The 22,848-nt window shown below is 34.3% G+C and overlaps 1 protein-coding gene across 3 annotated transcripts in view; it reads left to right on the plus strand.

Moving 5' to 3' along the window:
• The window catches only part of Wdr70 (WD repeat domain 70), a 279,175-nt gene that overhangs the window by 70,716 nt on the left and 185,611 nt on the right, over positions 1 to 22,848 (plus strand). For all 3 annotated transcript variants that reach the window (XR_013424157.1, XM_078017631.1, XM_005325626.4), the window contains exon 8: positions 10,860 to 11,013. Coding sequence is in view for 2 of the 3 variants with exons in the window: in XM_078017631.1 (XP_077873757.1) it covers positions 10,860 to 11,013 (154 nt within the window). In the remaining variant the exon portion in view is untranslated. The remainder of the gene's footprint in view (positions 1 to 10,859; positions 11,014 to 22,848) is intronic.

Genomic DNA, 22,848 nt, shown 5'->3' on the forward strand with positions numbered 1-22,848 from the left:
GTTGATGTGATGAATTAAATTTTTTGATTTCCATATGTTGAACCAACCTTGCATCTCTGGGAAGAATCCCACTTGATCATGGTCCACAATCTTTTTGATATGTTTTTGTATTCGATTTGCCAGAATTTTATTGAGAATTTTTGCATCTATTTTCATTAGAGATATTGGTCTAAAATTTTCTTTCTTTGATGTGTCTTTGTCTGGTTTTGGAATTAGGGTGATATTGGCCTCATAGAGTGAGTTTGGAAGTGCTGCCTTTTTTTCTATTTCCTGAAAGAAATTGGAGAGTATTGGTATTACTACTTCTTTAAAGGTCTTGTAGAACTTGGCTATGTATCCATCTGGTCCTGGGCTTTTCTTTCTTTCTTTTTTTTTAAATTTTTATTGTTGGTTGTTCAAAACATTACATAGTTCTTGATATATCATATTTCACATTTTGATTCAAGTGGGTTATGAACTCCCATTTTTACCCCATATACAGATTGCAGAATCACATTGGTTACACATCCACTGATTTACATATTGCCATACTAGTGTCTATTGTATTCTGCTGCCTTTCCTATCCTCTACTATCCCCCCTCCCCTCCCCTCCCCTCCCCTCCCCTCCCCTCTTCTCTCTCTACCCCATCTACTGTAATTCATTTCTCCCCCTTGTTTTTTTTTCCCTTTCTCCTCACTTCCTCTTGTATGTAATTTTGTATGACTCTGAGGGTCTCCTTCCATTTCCATGCAGTTTCCCTTCTCTCTCCCTTTCCCTCCCACCTCTCATCCCTGTTTAATGTTAATCTTCTTCTCATGCTCTTCCTCCCTACTCTGTTCTTAGTTATTCTCCTTATATCAAAGAAGACATTTGGCATTTGTTTTTTAGGGATTGGCTAGCTTCACTTAGCATAATCTGCTCTAATGCCATCCATTTCCCTGCAACTTCTATGATTTTGTCATTTTTTAATGCAGAGTAATACTCCATTGTGTATAAATGCCACATTTTTTTTTATCCATTTGTCTATTGAAGGGCATCTAGGTTGGTTCCATAGTCTTGCTATTGTGAATTGTGCTGCTATGAACATCCATGTAGCAGTGTCGGTCCTGGGCTTTTCTTGGTTGGTAGACTTTTGATGGTGTCTTCAATTTTGTTGCATGAAATTGATAAATTGGGCATATTATATGACTCTAGAACTTTGTAAATGCCTTTTGTATTTTCTATATTATTGTAGTAGAAGTTTTCAAAAATAATTTTTACTTCTGTATTTCTGTAGTGTCTATTGTGATATTTACTTTTTCATCATGTATTTCAGTAATTTGAATTTTTTGTCTCCTCTTGTTAGCCTGGCTAAGCATCTGTCACTTTTATTAATTTTTTCAAAGAACTAACCTTTTGTTCTGTCAATTTTTTCAATTGTTTCTTTTATTTTAATTTCATTGATTTCAGCTCTGATTTTAATTATATATCCTGTCTTCTACAACAAAAGTTGTAGATTTGTTCTTGTTTTTCTAGGGTTATCTTTCTCTCCCTCCCTCTTTCTCTCTTTCTCTCATAGTACTGATTACTGAGTGCTAAGAGTGTGTGTGTGTATGTATATATGTATTATGTACACACTCACCCACCCACACCCACACACACTCTCCTTGAAAGGAACAGACTGTTTGATCAAATACTGTTAATTCTCCAATTTCTGCAGGTTCTTTATCCATGAATTCAGTTAATTACAGATCCAAAATATTTGGAAAAAATGATGTCTCTACTGAATAATTTAGGCTTCCCGCCCTTATTGGAGGTAACAATAGTGACTACTTGTTTTAAGGGACGTGTTATGTGCCTTTTAAAATATATATTTTAACCCTTATTCCAGTTCTATAAATTAAGAATTACTTTTTTTTTTCAGTGGAGGAAACCAGTACTCAGCAAAGTTATACAACCAAGCATGAACTCTGTGACTCAGGAACAACTTGTGTAGTGCTGCCATTTAGTCTCATTTACTGATTTTCCATAAAAAAGGAGACCAAGTCTAGTAAAGTTGAAGGACTTGCTCATCATCAAACAGTTAGCTGAGAAAGGATTTGGATCCCTGGACTTCTGACTCACATTCCGGTGCACTTTTCACTACAGCAGGACACCTTGGCTCCTGAGCCCCAAGTGACATCCCCAGACAGCTGTGTTTATCTGTCTTGCATGTCCCAGCTTGTTTTGCTAGCCAAGCAAAAACTACTTAAAAGGATCCTCAATCTTCACCTTCCCACTCCCCTCCACTTACACTCAAATACTCCCCCTTTCCCCATGAATAACTTCACAGAAAAGAATTGTGCAATGTCACTAAGCCTTCTTCTGGTGTCAGAGTTATTCTCTGAGAGAACATTCACTTCCTCATGACTCCAGTTTACTGTCAGATTGGCTTTCTCTCTCTTCTCTTTGATCCGAATCTTAGTTGTTTAGGCAGGAATTTGAGGAGCAGATGTTATACCACTTGAACAAGCCCTTTAATTCTCCTAGTACTGTGTCTAATGACTCTTAATCCTGTCCTTTTAACTCTGTGGCTAGCAGAGTTGAGAGTGAAGTGGGACAGGAATGGTGAGCTTGATGCTGAACATTTCTATTTCATTTTAATGTTGGCAAAGTAGAGTAGAGAGCACACGAAGGGCTCTGAGAGAAAGGGAAACCATTAGAAGTTTTCCTAAATAGTTAAGAAACAAAGTGATTATTAGTGTGGGATTGCTGAGATTTTAGGTTTCCCTTCAAGTGTGAATAGAACAATTTTGTAGAGCAATTTGAAATTAGAAGTGGAACCACTGACTGTTTCTGTTCCCTCTTTTAAATTTTCCTGTTTTTTAGATTTTCATTTGCCTTTAAAAATAAAAATATCCACCAGAAAAAAACAGTGATCACTTATAGCACTCAATCTCTTATTGGTGAAGAAATGAATACTTTCTCAAATAGGAGTACCATTCACAATGATATGCCCCGTGAACTAAGCAATTTGTTCCATTCTTACTTTAAAGACCTATTTGACTAGTTTGAACTTTCTAATGATCAAAGATCTGCTGTGTTTGTTTATATGTAAGTAACTAAATCAGACTCAAAAAGGTTCTCATTTTCTCAGTTCCCTGATTCATTAACTGATGTTTGATATGTCAGTCAGGGTCTGATTAGGATAAAAGAATAGAATAAATCACATGTAATTTGAATAGGAAGTTTAATATAATTATTCCTGTATCGGAGGTTTAGAGTAATGAGGGATTAGTTGGTAAAAATTAAAGAGAACTCTGTATAATATGGGTATACCAGATAAAAGAAGCATCCCCTGCCTCTGGGGTAGAGATGGGGCATTTAAGAGCCTCTGAGATTGAAATCCAGATCTTTTCTGAGAAGACATGACAGTGGCTCACAGAATGAAGGGAAATGGCTGTGGTGCGGTGATGGCAGAATTTGCCAACAATAATCACCAGAGTCTGCTAGAGCACTGCCTGAGTGAGGTCTGGGGAAGCTACTGGGTCCTGCTGAATACTGTGCCCGTCAGAAGCCTGATGGTGCTGCAGCTGAATACTAGAAAAGCCATGTGCAAAACAGAAGCTTGCCAAGAGAAGCACACTGGACTCTGGAAGGGAACCCCTTTCCTCCTACAGCATCTTTGCAGCTCCTTCTACTGATAAAATTAGCATCATGCCAACTGGCAAAGTAAAAATATTTAAAGGGCCAAAAAGTCTATGTTTGTAGAGCAGGTAGTGATGAGTGAATTTGGAGCTGAGAGACAATAGATGGACAATTGGAAAATTGGTCAAACATATAATTTTATATCTTTGGACAAATTTAAATGTAACACCAATAAGTTACTTCCTAAGATGGTACATTTAATCTTGGTTAGAATTTTGCTAAGGACCTTATTCTTTCCCAGTATTTAGAAAGGATGCCATGAAGCCACAGGAGCTTTTCTTTTTTGGAAATCCTGGGCATATAACTCAAACATTTGCTTTTCTAGGTTCCTTTCTCCTGGGCATCTGGTTTGAAACTTCAGATCCTTGTGTGCCTTGACATGCTGATCTTAGTCCTTATAGTGAAGTGCCTTGTACAAACATTCTAATCTTGGAGCCCACTCTAATCTTTCTTTGAATTGTCTTTGCCATTGAAACCAGTACTTTGAATCATTACCTTAAGAATTGCTTTTTGTTTTTTAGTCATCAGTGGACTTTATTTATTTATATGAGATGCTGAGAACTGAACCCAGTGCCTCACATGCTAGGCAAGTATTCTAGTAGAGCCACAACCCCATCCCTTAAGAATGACTTTAATTTTTTTTTAGTTATAGATGGACACATAGCTTTATTTAATTTATTTATTTGTATATGGTGCTGAGGATTGAAACCAGTGCCTTACAATGCTAGGCAAGCACTCTACCACTGAGCCATAATCCCAACCTCAAGAATGGCTTTTTTGAAGAATAAATATTTCAAAAGCTACTAACTGTATTTTCAGTGGTCAGTATATATTTGGGTTAGCTGTTTATACTAGTGGTGGCTGTGCAGAAAAATGGTTTAATTGATTAGTATCTGATTTGAATTTTGGAACCAGCCAGGAAGAATAATTTTATTGGGGTCTGATCAGATAAACATGAATTTTAGTTTTCTCTATATGTTCTGTTTCTAACAGAAAAAATTGTCACCAGTTAATAATTTTAAAAAAATCTATTGATTACTCAGCTTAGGAATTAAGAATTTAGAAAGTAAATGCAAATAAATTCACTTAAAATTTTGTTAAAATTATTCTTACTTTATTTTGAGATTGGTTTATTATTAGTATAAACAAACTTAACTAATTTTTAATTATTATTTTTTTTGCAGTGTGGGGCATTGAACCCAGTGGTGCTTAATCACTGAGCCACATCTCCAACCCTTTCTTTTTAAAAATTTTTTTAATATTTATTTTTTAGGTGTAGTTGGACACAAATACCTTTATTTAATTTACATATATGTGGTGCTGAGGATCGAACCCAAGGCCTTGCACATGCTAGGCGAGTGCTCTACCACTGAGCTACACCCTAACCCTTCTCCAACCATTTTTTATATTTTATTTAGAGACAGGGTCTCCTTGAATTGCTTAGGGACTCCATAAGTTGCTCAGGCTGGCTTTGAATTTCCAATTCTCTTGCCTTAGCTTCTTAAGCCGCTGGGATTACAGGCATGTGCCACTGTATCTGGCCCCTGATTTTTAATTTTTGCTAAGACCAACATTTACAAAGAAAGTTATGATGACAGCTTTAAAATATGTCTTTTTTATTTTTGTGGGGAGAATTTTATATTTGGGGCTTGATTATTCTGTTGATTCCTCACCAGAATTCTTTGGCTTTTTGTGTTAAATATGTTAGCATTTTATTCTGTGATAGGAAAGTCAACTTAAAATGAAGAAAGGTTTATATTGGCTCAGGGTATCAGAGTTTTCAATCCATGGTCACTTGGCCCTATCACTATGGTGGGGAGGGAGAGGGATATGAGAGAGAGAGAGAAAGAGAGAGAAAGAAAAGAAAGAATAAGAACACTGGTAGGTAGCATCATTGCCCAAATGAATTTTTTATGGATTTCATTAGACTTTCTTTTGTTTTACTTAATATTTCACTTTTCATGTATATTGTGAGGTAGTAAGGATTTTTTAAAAAAAAATTTGGTTTTTTTTAGACAGTAGAGGTTTTCTTTTTTTTTCGGGGGGGGGGAGGTGGTATTGGGGATTGAACTCAGGGCACTCAACTACTGAACCACATCCCCATCCCTGTTTTGTATATTATGTAAGACAGGGTCTCACTGAGTTGCTGAGGACCTCTCTGTTGCTGAAAGCTGGCTTTGAACTCAGTGATCTTTCTGCGTCAGCCTTCCTAGCTGCTCAGATTTCATGCGTGCACCACCGCACCCAACCAGTAGAGTGTATTTTGATAATTATACATACATAGAGTATAATTTATTCTAATTAGGATTTAATTCTTGTGATTGTACATGATGTGGAGTTATGCCTCATGTATTCATATATAAACATAGGAAAGTTAGGGGGGATGGAAGTAGGAAAGACAGTGGAATTAATCTGATATAACTTTCCTATGTTTCATATATAAATACACTGAACCAGTAAGTATCTTCTGTTGATGAAACTACTTTATATTTATTTTACATTGTCTAAAGATATCACTCTACTATTCAATATACCAGGCATTGGCCACATGTGGCTATGTAAATTTAAATAAACTTAAATAGTTGTTACATTTGTCTATTCTCTATTGCCATAACAAAATGCCTGAAGGCTGTGTACTTTATGGTTGTAGTTTATTGTGCTTTGCTTATTACACTGCACAGATACTGTGTTTTTGTTTTTTTTTTTACATATTGAAGGTTTGAGGTGACCCTATGTTGAGGAAGTCTGTTGGCACCTTTTTTCAGCAGCCTGTGCTCACTTCATGTATGTCACATTTTAGTAATTCTTGAAATGCTTCAAACATTTCCATTTTTATTCTTATTTGTTGTAGTGATCTGTGATCAATGGCCTTTGATATTACAATTATATTTGTTTGAGTGCTCTAAGAAAAATGACTGTATAAGACAATAAACCTGGTAGATAAAAGTGTTCGTATTGCTCTACCAACTGGCTCTTCTACTGAGGCTTCCCTGTTCTCTGAGGCATTGCAATATTGAAATTAGGCCAATTAATAAATGTTCAAGTAAAAGAAAAAGTTGTAAGTATCTTACTTTAAATAAAAAGCTAGAAATTATTAAGGCAAATTAAAAACTGAGATAGGTTGAAAGCTAGGCCTCTTGCCCCAAGTAGCCAATTATGAATACAAAGGAACAGTTCTTGCAGGAAATGAAATGTGCTACTTTCGTGAACATACAATGCAATAACTTTTTTTTTTTTTGGCCTCTGAGGGTAGATTTTGCCTTAACCCTTACCCCCACAATATATTTTACTTCAAACTATACATACTCCTACTTCATTGAATAGGACTAACTACAGGTTGAATATTCCTTATCTGAAATTCCTGGGACACAGTATTTTAGATTTCTGATTTTTTTACACTTTTGAATATTTTCATATGCTTATTGAGATATCTTGGCTCTGGGACCCAGGTCTGAACATAAAGCTAATTTATATTATGATCATGGCTGGGAGAGTAATAAGTTAATGTGTCCCTAAAGGGTCCTACTGATAGGCTGGCCGTGGGCTTTTGAAAAAGTGTAATAGTTGTGACTCTATACAGTCTAATGATTCACCATGTCTTCCGTATTCTCTTTCTTTGCGACTTTGAATGTGTAATAATTGGTAAAGAAGCAGACAGCAGTCTGAGCAAAGCAAATATGTACAAAGAGGAAAAACAGAAAAAGTATGAGTAACTCTGGAATTAAAACTATGAAGCAGCAGAAAATTTAAATAAACAGAGTGGGAGGAACAGAGGGAATTAACTGGAAGTAACAGAAGCAGTGGAAGCAGAGGCAGAATATTTGAGATGTATAATGGTAAAGCGGAGTTGGGAGCAGTAGCTACTAAAGGGTAATTGCTGGAGTTACTCTTTGGGTCATCAGAGCAGTTGTTATATTACTAAAATTGCTGAATGAGGAAGAGTTCTTTGTGAGGTTGGGTTGAGCAGCTCTTTGGATTATTCCTTATTCCTGGTGATCTCATTTGATCTTCAACCCCTGAGTAAATAAGTGATCTCTATGGTAAATTAACTTTTCCTCTGTGGTTTGTTCCCTGACAGAGCCATAACCTCAATACTAATAGACTTTTATTTCTGGTCTTTTGGTGCTTATGAATATTTGGCCACGTTATGTTTTCTGTTTGATAGTATACATTGTTCTGCTTGAATGTTTCTGGTTAAATATTCTTCAATGAATAAAATTTTACCTTGTATAGTATAAAATCCCAGATTAATTTAGTAATAGGTAGAATTTTTCACATATTTCTTAAAAATAATTATTCATATTTGAGCATCAAAAAATTTTAAGCCATAAAACGTATTACATGTACTTTACTTTCTTAGTTTACCTTGAGAACTTTCTAGTCTTGAGGATTAAATTGTACTGAAAAATATGAAAGTTTCCTCATTGGATGTCCTTTCTGTTGGATTGAGGGCCTTAAGGTAAAATTGCCTCAGATGTCTCTCCTTTTTATATTTTTAAAGTTAAAACATGACATTTAGAAAATATATTGATCTAATGTCATAGCTTGATGACTAATCAGAAAATGAACACATCCCTATAATTGCTGCTCAGTTCAAACACATGGTTTATATCAGCAGCAGACACTTATTTCCCAGATAATACTTCTGCCTTGTTTATCCTGACTCCTTAACACAGCTATAGATTACTTTAGTTTGCGTTTGAATGTTACTTAAAATGGAGAAATGCAGCCCATTCTTGTCTGACTTCTTTAACTTGATTATATATGTAATATTTATCCATATTGTATATGGCATAAATTTGTTTTTATTTTAATTGCTACACTGTGTTCCACTCTATAAATATACATCTACTTACTATTTTCTGCTGACTTTTGAATTGTTTCCAGTTTAGTGCTACTGTGACTAGTTTTGTTGTGAATACTCTCCTTTATATCTTTTGGAACATATATTTGCATTTCTACTAGTATATATTTATAGGGAAGTGCTAGGTCATAGGTTGTGCATGTATTCTGCTTTAGTAGGTGCTTTCTAACAGATTTTGAAAGTGATTATAGTAGTTTACTCTCCTGCCCATAATCAACAAAAGTTAACCTATATTCTTGCTAACACTTTGTATTGTTAAAACTTTCTAAATTTTAGTCCTTTTGGTGGGTACATAGTGGTATCTCATTCTATTCTTATTTTGAGTTTTCCTGATGAAAAATTGGATTAGGCAAGTTTTTATAATATGAAAAGCTATTTGGATAGTCTTTGTTCAATATTTAAATATTTTGACCAGTTTTTCTATTGTTTTTTTTTTACCATTTTATGAGTCTTTTTATGAGTTTTTAATTTTTTGGACTTATTTAGGGTTTTTTTATGAATTATTTTATGATTTTTTCTATTGTTTTTTATGATTTTATGAGTTTTTTTGTTTTAATTTTCATTGTGAATTTGAGGACTTTTATCATTTGACTAATAGGCACATCTTCACTCTCAACCAGTAACTTGTTATTTCAATATCTTTTCAGAAATGTAAGTTCCTACTTTTGATGAAGTTAAAATTTGTAATCCTTTTTTTTGTGCTGTGTTTAAGAAAATATTTCCTTAATCCAATGCCATTGATCTTATCTTCTAGAAGTTTAATTATATTACCTTTAAAAATAATAATGAAGGCATACATTGTATTTGAAATTGATTTTTGTGTTTGGTATAAAATAGGGACTAATATTTGTTTATTTTAGTTATCTAGTTATTCAATTATTCTAACATCATTTAGCTGAAAAGAGTTTTTCTCATCACTTTTGTCATAAATCAAGTGGTATTTTTCTTGTCATATTGCACTGGCAAGGACCCCTTTGATATGTTGAATAGAAGTAGTGAAAATAAATCTTTTTCTTTTGTTTCTGGTGTCATTGGAAGGCAAGCTTTTGACCTGTCAACATTAAGGGAGATTTTTGTTATAGTTGTTTTAAATGATAATCTATCAGATTAATAATATTCCCTTTTCTTCCCAATTTGTCAGGATATTTTAAAACTTTGCAAATGGACACTCAAAATTTTAAATAAAAATATTTTCAATGCAATATTTTATCATTCTTGAGGGCTTGGCTTGATAAGTTTTGATATTTGCACCACTCAAAATAAGAGAAAGAACATATTCATCATTCCAGAAAATTCTCTTGATCCCCTTTTCAATTCATGTTCTTCTTTCTCATAAAGGGAAGTATTTTCCCCCGCTCTTTCTGGGAATTGAACCTAGGGCCTCATGCATGCTAGGTGAGCACTCTACCTCTGATCTATATCCCTAGCCCTCTTTATTTTATTTTAAAATAGAGTCTTGCTAAGTTGCCCCTGCTGGCGTACAATTTGTGATCCTATCTCAACGCCCCAAGAAGCTGGGATTAAAGGTGTATGCCACCATGCTTGGCACTTTTTGGCTTTTATTGATATAGTGCTTTCCTTTATTTGACTTTATATAATTGGAATTATGTATTTTGTATATTTTTATTTCATTCAATTAAATATTTGAGATTCATCTGTGTCATAGCATGTATTTTCATTGCCTGAATATGCCATATGTATAAATTACATACACAATGTATAAAATATACAAATTGGATATTGTTTCCAGTTTTGAGCTATAATAAGACTGCTTTGAAATTTTTTTCTTGTATAAGCCTTTTTGTGAGTTATGAATATACCTAGAAATAGACCTAGTGGGTCATAGGATAGATGCATGTTTAACTGTATATGGAACTGCTAAATAGTTCTCCAGCATGGAGACTGGGTAGGCTGGGATCCAGGATATAGTTGGTATAATTTTTCTTGGGCTGGAAGAGTTTAATTTTTACCACTTTAATTGAAGAGTAGGAAGAGAGGAGTTCAGGGACAGATGAGTATATAACATTAATGGGAGGAAGTCAAGGTAATTATTTATTTCTTCTGGAAAAGAGGCAGATGATTCAACAGCTGATAGAGGACAATTGGTTGGGTTGAATGTAAGGTAAGTCCAGAAGGTTGTAATAGATTGCTGTGGAGAGTGGGAAGGGGAAACTAACTTAATATCCAGTGTGTGTTGAGGGTCTGTTTGAGGTTGTTATTCCTGATTTGTAGACTTATCAATTTGTACAATTGTATAGCCTTTTTCTTGTGGCAGTGCTTAGTGTAGTGAAAGTGTAAACATTATGCTCAGTGTCTCACCAGAGTATTTTTTTGTTTTGTTTTGCATAGTCATCAGATCAAGTCATTACAGTACAGTAACACAGGAGACATGATTCTTGTTGTATCTGGAAGCTCACAGGCCAAGGTGATTGATAGAGATGGTTTTGAAGTAATGGAATGTATAAAGGGAGACCAGTATATTGTGGACATGGCCAACACAAAGGTAAGCATTTAACAGAATATTTTAATGAATTCAATTCAGCACACATTTATATTAAAAACTTATTTGAGTTGACCTGTAAAATTCATTACAAAAGTTTGTGTCTTTAAACAACAATGTATTATTTCTCATTATTATATAGATTGATTTATTGGAAGGTTCTTCTTTCTGTAGTGTTGTCTGGATGATCAGATGGCTACAGGGTTCAAGATTGACTCACTTACATGGCTTATAGCTGGAACACTGTCCTATGTCATTTCTTTCTTTTCCTCTTTACTACTCCCAAACACACCCCTGTTGTACAGTCAGATGCTCTTTTACTCTTGCTCTCAATCTTACTCTTGCTGTCACTCTCTATTTTTCACTTGTCTAGTTCAGGCCTTTTCACAGTGGGGTTTAAGGTAATTGATGGCTGGTTTCTATGAAGAATGAACACGGAAACTGTAGATTTCTTAATGTCTGGCTTTAGATTTTCATATCATAGAACCAGCCCAAATTTGGAGGAAGGAAAGGGAGACTTTGCTCTATGATGGGTGAATAACAAGATCAGACTGGAAAATATCACTTGGGATGGAGATACTGATGCAGCCAACATTGGCAACACAGTCTGCCAGCTATTTGATCTAGGTTTTAAGACGAGAAGAAAGAGAGTCTCATTAGCCTTTTTTGATAAAGATTTTAAATAGGATAATGATATCTTAAAAATAATGTATAAATATCAGTCAACTATAGTTACAATTAATGCTGTACAACTTATTGTGTGAAACAATAGTTGTTTATTCTTGCTAATGTGTCTTTGGATTGACTGGGTTGGGCTGCATGCTGCAGTTGAAGTTTAGGTCTGTTCCATGCATCTTGGTTCTTAGACCAGTGGACTACTATATAATAGTGAAATTCTTAGTGATGGCACAAACACAGGGAAATCACCAACTTTGGAAGTACATTTCAAGCCTTTGCTTATATCATATCCTCTAACATTCCACCAGCTGAGGAAAACCCCATGGTTGTGGCTAATTTCAATAGACTGGAGAAATTTGCCCAAGTATATAGTGAGAAGAACTGTATTATGTGAAAAAGGGTGTAGATGTTGGAAGCAGTTATAGATTGGGAATAGTAGTGTCGTCTACCACAGAGGATATGGTTGATGCACAATTCTGAGTCTTCATTTTCATTCTTACTTTTACTTTTTTCCCCCCTTCCTGCATACTACTTGCTTTCAATATGCTAATTTTCATGGCTTGTGCCTAAATCAAGATCTTGTATGAGATTGGATTGTCTCATATACATATGTGTATATATGTATATCTGTGTGTATACACACACTCACACACACACACACACACACACACACACACACACACACACACACACAGGATTGAATTCAGGGGTTCTTTACCACTCAGATACGTTTCCATCCATTTTCATTTTTTATTCTGAGACCAGGTCTTGCAACTTAAGTTGCCCAGGCTAGCCTCAAACTTGAGCTCCTCCTGCCTCAACCTCCTGAGTTGCTGGGATTATAGGCTTGTGCCACTATGCCCAGCTGTGGATTCCATATTTGTAAAATTGCCTACTTGGTCCTTTTACCTCTGAATTAATGCACATGACACTTTCATAGTCACTTATGGATATATGCTTGCACAGAATGGCACAAAATTTGAGTTTGAACAAGATGACACTCATTTTGTTTCAGTTCTCGTACTGTAATCAAGTATTCTTTTTATGCCTGCTTCATGTCATGCTTTCATTTTCTTGCTTATTATTGGTGATTTTGCTACCAAGCATACTGCTGAAGTGCTGTAGTGCTGTCTTGTGTTTCCAAGTGCAAGGAGTATGTGATGTTTCTTATAGAGAAAATACATGTGTTAGAGAACGTTCACTTAGGCATAAACTATAGTGCCCTTGACTGTGAGTTCAATATTAATGAATCAACAATATATATTAAGTTCAGGTGTCCTTAAAATTTATAGTTATGGTAGACAATCCTTCTAAGAAAGTATGAGGAAGGGAATTTTTTTTTTTGCCAGTCTCTAAATTCTTCTTAATTATTTTAGCTACCCTGGTTTTTTATGTTATAAAAAGGCTAAGACTTTATGGATTTAAATTTTACTTAAGAAAGTTTCAAGAAGAAAAGAATCTGATTGGTCCTGTATCTGACTCTTTCTGCCTTCTCAGACTTATACCAAAAATCTAGGTAGAAATGCAGGAAAGCAAAAAATATAAGTTATTTGCCAATATACAAAAAACTACTATATAGTGTAATTTATATATTGTAACTTACCCATGCTGCCAATATTATCTGTGTTTTAATTTCAAATTCATGGTTTATTTTTCTTTCTACATTTCACAAAAGCAAATGTAATTAATTGACTACTTATCTAGGAAATGTTATAGATATCTTAATAATAGTCATTGGTTTGAGTGATGGGTTTTAGTAATGCAAATAGTATTATTTGAAAATAGACAATTTCATATTGTACTTTAAAAACAAACATTTAAGTCTCTTTTCTGATTCTAAGAGAAATTAGTAATTTGAAGTTTTACTGGAAAATTCAATGAATAGAATGTTAAAGATTTTAGATATTTGATCTATCATGATAAATATTAAATAATTTAAATGAAAACAAGCTTTTGTAATTACATGTCAAATTTTTGTATTCTTAGGACTTGTTTCTCTAAAATTCTTTAAATCATTTATGTTTATGAATATGTAAATATGTGTTTATATTTTAATAGTATTGTATGAGTACAGAACTACTTTTTGCTGTTAGATACTATAACAGTGCATTATAGTTGAATATAGAAAATGTGAAAAATAGAAAATAAGAGAAATTATTCATAATTCACTTAAATATAATCACCATTAAAATTTAAGTTTCTATGTCTTTTATTTCTATGTTTTCCTATGAAAGATGTTTTTGGCTCACATAGAACCTTTGTCACTGATTGCTTGTAGTCATGTTTTTGCATTTTACAATCTTAGAAATTATGTGCAGATGCCTCAGGGACTACGGAGGAGTGTATGGGAATGAGGTGTAGGGGCCTTCTATTTCAGCCAAAAAATTCCAATTTTTTCTATCTTAAATGTTGGAGTTTTCCATAAGTTTTTCTTTGAAAGTCAATTTTGCTGATGCTGATGGGTTGTGGCTTGGCAGAAGAGCGCTTGCCTAGCACGTGTGAGTCGCTGGGTTCGATCCTCATCACCACATAAAAATAAATAAATAAAATAAAGGTATTGTGTTCAACTACAACTAAAAAAATATTTTAAAAAATATGAAGACCAATGGTCTGCAGATTATGGAATAAATGGTTATTTTTTCTAGGAAAATGGCACATAACTTCTTCAACTTTGAGTGGATAGAAAAGTGGGACAAGAATATGCAGGAATCATCTTATAATCAATCTCTGAACCATTCAAAAGCATTATTTAAAAACCGTAATTATAGTGTCATCTAAAAGTCATTTACCCTAAATCAGAGTTTTTATACATTGCTTCCAGTCAGGAAGTATTTTTCTCTATTACTTCCAACTGTTTGGCACACACTTTGCTTGAAATTCATATGGGACTCTTTGGCCTCGAACTCATAAATTTGTGACTATTAAGTCAGTTATTCCTATAAAATCACAACTCCATAACTAATCAACTTTTTAATTAAGTTAAAATCGAAGATATTTTAGTAGGTCACTAGTAAATGAATACTTTAATGGTAATAATCTTATAATCTCATTATTAAGCTTTGGGGTTTTTTTTTGTTTTTTTCCCCCCAGGTTTTTAATATAACTTTTATGTTTTAAAAGTTTATATGTACCTTGCAGGAAACAGAAAAATACAAGTAAAGAACAAAGTCGTCCAGTTATAAGCAGTTTAATTGTATACATCCTTCCAGGGCCAGTGTGTACATACAAAACATCCTATTTTGTGTGAATGAGGTTGTAGTGTGTATTGTGGTTTCCCACACATCATGAATATTTGTCAATTCAAAACCCCAAAGTTACATGAATGTTTTTGATAAACAAGAATACACTGTACCAACTCAATTTGTTAGAAAATATTGTAATCTGGTGTTCTTGGGGAGAAAAATTTAACTGAGGATAGAAATGGCAATAAGTCTCTAGGTGAATGTATTGGCAGAGTTACAACTAAAGTAATGCATTCTCTCTCTTTTTAAAAAAAACATTTATTTTTTGGTTGTAGTTGGACACAATACCTTTATTTTATTTATTTATTTTTATGTGGTGCTGAGGATCGAACCTAGGGTCGTGCATGTGCTAGGCGAGCGCTCTACCACTGAGTCACAACCCCAGCCCCCCTCCCCAACAATGCATTCTCTTAATACTCAATTTAGGGGGCTGAAGCTGTGGCTTATTGTTAGAGGGCTTGCCTAGCATGTGTGAAGCACTGGGTTCAATCTTCAACATCATTATAAATAAATAAGTAAATAAATAAATAAAGTAAGTTAGATTGTGTCTATGTTAAAAGAAATAAAAATAAAAAAATAAAAGACACACAGGGCTTCTTTATAAAAATACTAAATTTAAAATGAGGCATAAAACAAAAGAGTACACCAAACATAATATTTCTAAGAGAATTCATTATCAAATTTCTATTAATAAACTATGAGCAAGAAAGCAAATTCCCAGTGAATTACAGTATGTCTATAGTGTAGTCAGATGATGCACACACATAAATGGCTCACATAAATATGCAAATCCTTGCACTTGCTTCTATCTTTCCCTTTGTGTTTCCTTCTGCCCCTTTGCTGCCAGTTCAATGAGCAAGTCCCGATATACACTGCCCAGAGGTATAACAAGTCTATGTCCAAAAATACATCTTTTCTATCAGTTATACAATATCTACAGGTTGGCTAATTCATTACCTCTACTTTTGTGATACATGGTCACCTCAGGACATTAGAAAGCTTAGATATTGTGAAATAAAGTATGAACTTTGTGCACAATAAATACAAGTACTTTACCAGAAATGCACATACAGATCTATATTTATAATGTAAAGCTGTCTTCTAGATATGGAGATACTATTAAGTTTGGTTTTTCAGTTCATCTAGGGTTGATATTAATTAAGTGTCCTTCTCCAGGATTGTCTCCAACCCCTTTTCACCATCAAGTTCTTTTGTGCTGTTTGTTTCTTAATTAAGAAGACTGAAGTAAAGAAAGCAGATTTCAGGGGATGCCAGCAGAAGAGATTCTAAAAGTATGGGAAGAATTTGACATGAGGGAGTGTGTACTGCTGGTTTTGAAGATAGAATGAGAACTTGTGAGTGCTGAATTTGAATACATAGCTAGGGATGTTTCTAAGCAGAGTTGAGGGTGTTGTTCACTTTCTTCTTGTTACTTATGAAATATGAGAGAAGAAAGGTAAACTTAGGGAAGTCTTACTAAAAGGGAATGAAAACTAGACAGTTTGGTTTACTTTTAGTGTATCCAGATGGGTGTGTATAGAGAAAAAAAAACAGTGTGGCTGTAGAACTCCAGAAAGACCAAAAGATAAGAATAATCATCTACACTATGGTCTTTTCCAAGAAATTAAGGGTGTGTCTCACAGATCTTCCTAACCAAACCAAGTGACTTCTAGGAAACTTAAAGGCATTGCTCCTTAGCCATTTCAACAAGATCTATGGGCAAAGAAGAGACTTTTGCAAACATTTGTGGGCATGGCTTTTGTCTAGTGGAATTCAACTTGAGAAAGATTTTCCTTTGCCAGTTTTTAAGATGGGGAGGAATTCATGTGGCAAGAAATGCATAAGCCTTCTAGAAGCTAAGAGCAGTCCCCAGTTGATAGACAGCAATAAAATGAGGCTCTCAGTCTTGCAACCACAAGGAATTTGTATTCTGCCAACAACCTGCCAACAACTTGGAAGTAGATTCTCTTCAAAACTTTTCAGAAAGGAATGCTATCCTGCTAACATTATGAATAAATTTGAGGTGTTTTAAGCCCCTAAGTTTATGGTCCTTTGTTACACAGTAATAGTAAACTAACACAGTTTTCCAAAATCAAAAATAGTAAGTAATGATGAAAATCCCTGAAGAGGTAGTAGGGATTGTGACCAAGCATAAGAACAGAGGTTAGTTGTGGGTGGGAGAAAGGATGTTTTCCCATTGGGAACAAAGAGGTAAGGATGGACACATTTGCTTATAGGCAGTGTCTCCACATTGGGAATGGAAAGTATCACCATCTTCTGGCAGTCCTTTCCTAGTTTAGTGTTGGAAGATGGCATGATGGATCATGAACACTTAGAAAAACTGTTCATGGTTGTGAGAGGAAAATTACTAGAAGAATTGTGGGACCATTAAGGGCCACAGATTATAAATTTGTAGACAATTAATCTGTATATTCATGTGATATTCTTGAATCCTATTTATGATTCAGAGTGTTTGGATTGGATCAGTGATGGAGGAATTGAAGTCCAACAAAAGGAGATTTAGGATAAAGGTGCGAAAACAGTTGAAGTTTAGGATATTGAAAATACAAAAAGTTCAGGAGCTGGAACATAAGTGGCTATGTGGGCCAATAAATGGAATATCTAGAACCTAGAGAATATTTGGTGATCTATAATTGTTAACTCAATAAATACTGAAAGTTCATGATTTCAGAAATCATTTGTGACAATGGCAGAATTAGCCATAGTTAGGGCTGATGAAATATGTTAAGAATAGGTCATTGAAAATGAGTAGGTCAAAGATGATGAGATTTATCTTTTTGATGTATTTAAATGGCTATTAAAATTGCTCAGAATTTAGAAGTACTTGGATTTTAGAGTCTTGATTGATGGAAGGAGATGACTAAGAGTAATGGATTATGTAGGGGTAGGCAAATTATGACCTGTGCACCCAATCCAGTCTCCACCTTGTTTTTGTAATTAAAAGTTTTATTACAACATAGCCTTTTTCATTAATTTATCATTATGTGCTTCCTTTTGTACTCACTTCAGTGGTAGAATTGAGTACTTGCAACCAAGACCAGGTGGCCCACAGAACCTAAAATACTTGATATTTTACTTTCAAATACTAAAAATATTTGACTCTTTAGAGAAAAATGTATGCTGGTTCCTGAATCAATACTATGAACATTAACTCCCCAGTGGAATGTACTCACACAAAAGTTTGCTTATAGTTTCAAGAAGTTTGGCAATTCCTAAAAGCCTGTGAATGGACTCTGCTCAAGAAGATCAAAGTGTAGACTCTCCTGCATTTCATCTCCTCATAGGAGTTGGCTCTGTTAATTAGCTCACCATGCCAAAGACATGGATACTTTCATTTTGAGGATCATGGAACCTTACATTATTCTGTGACTACAAATGGCATTCTAGCCTGAAGCTCTGTTTTATAACTATTGTCACAAGAGATACATAGTTTAGTACAGATCAGCACATGTATTGTGTGTGTAGGAAAGAGTATTGGTCATGGATAAATAATGCCCTCTTTATGCAAAGCAAGGCATATTATGAGAAACAAATAGTCAATTCTTTCTTTGGGGCTATTTCCAGTTAGGGCTGTTAAATAAAGGGATTTTTTTTTGAAGGGCCTATATTTAAATAAAGAGGGAGAGAGAAAAACTAGTTTATTTTATGAAAAAGTGTTTTAGTCACTAACTATTCTTTAATAGGTGTCACTTTAAATTTTTTTTCCACAAATGTTAGCCTTGGTACTGAATCTGTTTAGATCCATTTAAGAATCCTTAGTTGAACTTCATTTTGTTATGACTTATTTTGGTCACTGTTTTCACATAGGGCCACTTAACATTCCCACTGCCTTTGTCATGGTCCTATCTTTACAAACAAGAAACAGCATTCACAGTCTTTTGGATTATTTTTCAATTTAACCTACTATCTGTGTTCTTGTTCTTTGTTCTTAATAGTGAAGGTGTCTATTTTAACATCTTCTGTAATAAGATTGTTTTCTTATAGTTCTCTTAAAAATACTTTTTATATTCCAAGATGCTATTTGCCTCTTATCAACAAATTCCAGTAAAAGGTCTGTGTTCTGAGGTTTGCCTTCAGGGTCAGGATGTTGGGTTGCTATTTGAACAGAGAAAAGAAAGTAAGCTTTGAAGGACCAAATGGAGTAGCAGCATCTAAAGAGTCCCTGAGTCTGGGGGTAAGAAGAGGGAATTTGGTAAACCAGGAACTGACTGGGAGGTAAGCAGACTGTGCCTCAGATTAAGAGATCAGGCAGGGATGTCAGTGGAGATGGAGTTAAATTAAGCAGAGGAGAGGAATTAAAGAGAGTGGAGTAGTGTGCCAGATTGCAACAGCCAAGGCAGTTTTGGATCTAAGTCCTCAAAGGATGGGCATATCTTAGGTTATTGGGGTGCTCTTTTTATTGCAAATCATGAGCTATTTTTCCTGGTCCAAAGTTACTAATTTAGATAAGATACTAGTAATTGATTTTTTTTCTTAAACATTAGTAGATAAATTTATATTTTTGAAAAGAGATTAATATGACCCTTGACAATTCTATAAATTTTAGTGAGCCAATCATTAATGTATTTCAGAACCTTAGTTGTACCAGATTGAAGTGAATTTAATCCAGTTCTGTATTATTGCCATTTTATTATGCCACCTCCAATGGTCATTTCTGAGTTCCTATAATACTTTAACTCTCTAAACATTTGATACAGTTGATTCTTCTCTCCTCCTTGACTTGACTTCCAATTTATTACTCCCCCCTTCACCACCCTCCCTTGATGGTACTGGGAATTGAATGCATTGGTGCTCTACCACTGAGCTCTATCCCCAGCCCTTTTTATTTATTTTTATTTTGAGAAGGGTCTTGCCAAGACTGACTTTGAACTTGAAATCCTCCTGCCCCAGCTTCCTGAGTCACTGGAATTACAGGCATATGGTACTACATCCAGTAATTTGCTAAACTCCTTTTCATTCTTGGTTTTTGCTTCTCCTTTCTTCTTTCAATTACTAAATATTGGAATATCCCAGGGCTCTGTGCTGAGCCCTCTTTAGTATTTTTACTTGCTCCCTGATTGACCTTATCTGGTCACACGGCTTTAAATACTATTTATAGACAATGTTGTTTTACAAATTTATAGTTCCAACCTTGTCTTCTCACCACTCCAGTAATACCAACTATCAATTTAAAAATCTCATTTAGATGTAAAGTAGGCATTGGAACCTACTTTGTCAAAAAAGGAAATTGTGGGGCTGGAGTTCTAGCTCAGCGGTAGAATGCTTGCCTCATATGTGTGAGGCACTGGGTTTGATTCCTAGCACCACATATAAATAAGCAAATAAAATAATGGTCCATCAACAACTTAAAGAAAATAAAAGAAAAAGGTAATTGTGATTTTTTTCCTTTTTAGACCTGTTTATTCTGCAATTGTCTTGATCACAATAAATGACTTTCTCTTTGATCAATTGATGAATTCAAAAACTTGAGTTCTACATCTCTACTGTTCTTCCCTCATATCTAAATCACTGGCAAAACATATTCTACTTGCACTGCTTTATGAATAAAGATGCTAAACAATTGTGTGTAGGTTTTTTTTTTTTATGAATGCTTTCAAATCAAGTGGGTGAATACTTAGGAGCCTTATTGCTGATTATGTGGTTGTATTTTGTTTAACTTTGTAAGACACAGCCTGGCTGTCTTACAAAGTAGTTAGACCATTTTGAATTCCCCCCAGGAATAATGAGAGTTCCTGTTGCTTTTAATCTTCACTAGCAATTAAGATTGTCAATTTTCTGGAATTTAGCCATTCTAATAAGTGTTTAGTGGATCTCATTGTTTTAAATTGCATTTTCCTAATGATCAGTGGTATTGAGCATTTCTTCATCTTTCTCATCCTTATATTTTCTTTGGTGAAATGTCTATTTAATATTTTTACCCATTTTGGGGAAGAGGGTGTGTGTCATACTAGAGTTTGTTTTTCAGAGTTAAAAAATAGATTCTGAATAGAAATCTTTTTTGAATTTGTGCTTTGGAAATATTTCTCCCAGTCTGTGGCTTGTTTGACCATTCATTTTGCAAAGAAAAATTATTTGAATTTTTTATTCAGTCTAGTTTATCAATTATTTTTTCCATGGATTTTATTTTTGGTGTTTAACTCTTTACCAAATCGAGTGTCACAAAGATTTTTCTCTAGTTTGTCTTTTAGGGGTTGTATTGGTTAATTTTTCATCACTGTGACCAAAAGATCCAACAAGACCTACTTAGAAGAAGAAAAGTTTATTTTGGCTCATGGTTTAAGAAGTTTAGTTCATGGTTGGCCAGCTGGGCCTGGGTGAGGCAGAACATCGTGGAAGAAGGGAATGGAGGAGGAATACTGCTTAGTTCATGACTGCCAGGAAGCAGAGAGAGCTCTGCTCACCATAGAGAAAATATAAACCCTAAAGGCATACCTGCAGTAACCTACTTCCTCCAGCTACATACTATTTGCATATAGTTACCATCCAGTTAATCCATATCAGTGAATCAATACACTGATTAGGTTACACTTCTGACAGTCTAATCATTTCACCTCTGAATATTTATTGTCTCACATGAGATTTTAGGGGATGTCTCATATCTAAACTCTAGCAGGAGTTTTTCTATTTTATGTTTTACATTTAGGGCTGTGATTTATTTTGATTTAATATTTGTATATGAGATGAGGAAAGGTGGAAGTTCTTTTTCTGTTTTTCATATGAATCACAAGTTGTTTTAGTTGAAAAGACTGCTTCCTTTATTGAGTTGACTTTGCATCTTTGTTAAATATTAGTTGATTAAATTTGAGTAGATCTATTTCCGGTTTCTATATTCTGCTTTTTACAGTGTTTATCCTTTCACAGATATTACCCTCTATGTTACTCCAACTTTTTGGTATTTTTCAAAAATTTGGTAGCATGATTGTTCCAACTTTGTTCTTCTTTTTAAAAATGGCTTTGATTATTTTAATTTCTTTACTTTTTCACACAAATTAGAACTGTATTATTTATATCTACAAAGAATCCTGTTGGAATTATTTGACATTATTTTGAATATAAAAATCCAATTTAGAGAAAATTGACATCTGCATTGAGTCTTCCAATCTATCAACACAGCATATCTCTCCACTAATTTAGACTTTTTTTCTTTCTTTCATTTGGGCTTTACACTTTTCAGCATAGAGATCATTAACATACTAAATTTATATCCAAGTATTTAACTTTTCTGTGTTATCATAAATGGTATGTGTGTACTATGTACACACATATATTTACATATATTTGCTTTCTAATTGTTTTTTGGTGAAATAGTATTGATTTTTTTTTTGTATGTTGACCTTGTGTTCTGAAATCTTATATTAAATTCATCAGTTTAAAGACTTTTATAGAATTTTGGAATTTTGTATATAGACATTGCATTTTATAGCAAATATATTATCTATTATTTTATAATCTGACAGCCTTTTATTTCTTTTTCATGCCTTACTGTACTTATTAAGATTTTCAGAATGACATTATGACATTGAGAAGGAATGGTGCTAGTAGACTTCCTTGCCTAAGTTCTGATGTTTGGAGGAAACATTCAGGGGTGTATACATGTATGTGTATGTGTGTATTTTCCCATCAAATATGTTGTTAGCTGTAGGTTTTTATCTGTACTTACTATGTACTGAATTTTGTGTCCCCACCCCCTCCAAATTTGTATGTTGAAACCCCAACCCTCAATGTGATAGTATGAGGAGGAGCCTTTGGCAGGTTATAGGTTTAGATGAGATCAACAGGGTAGAACCTCCATGATGGTATTGGTATCCTTATGAAAAGAGAAAGAGACCCCACATCATCAGATGCAAGAGAAGGTGACCATCTTTAAGCCACGAAGAGAATCCTTACTAAAAAACTG

This window comes from Ictidomys tridecemlineatus, chromosome 1 (genome assembly GCF_052094955.1).
Source record: "Ictidomys tridecemlineatus isolate mIctTri1 chromosome 1, mIctTri1.hap1, whole genome shotgun sequence".
In the NCBI taxonomy this organism is placed as follows: Eukaryota; Metazoa; Chordata; class Mammalia; order Rodentia; family Sciuridae; genus Ictidomys; species Ictidomys tridecemlineatus.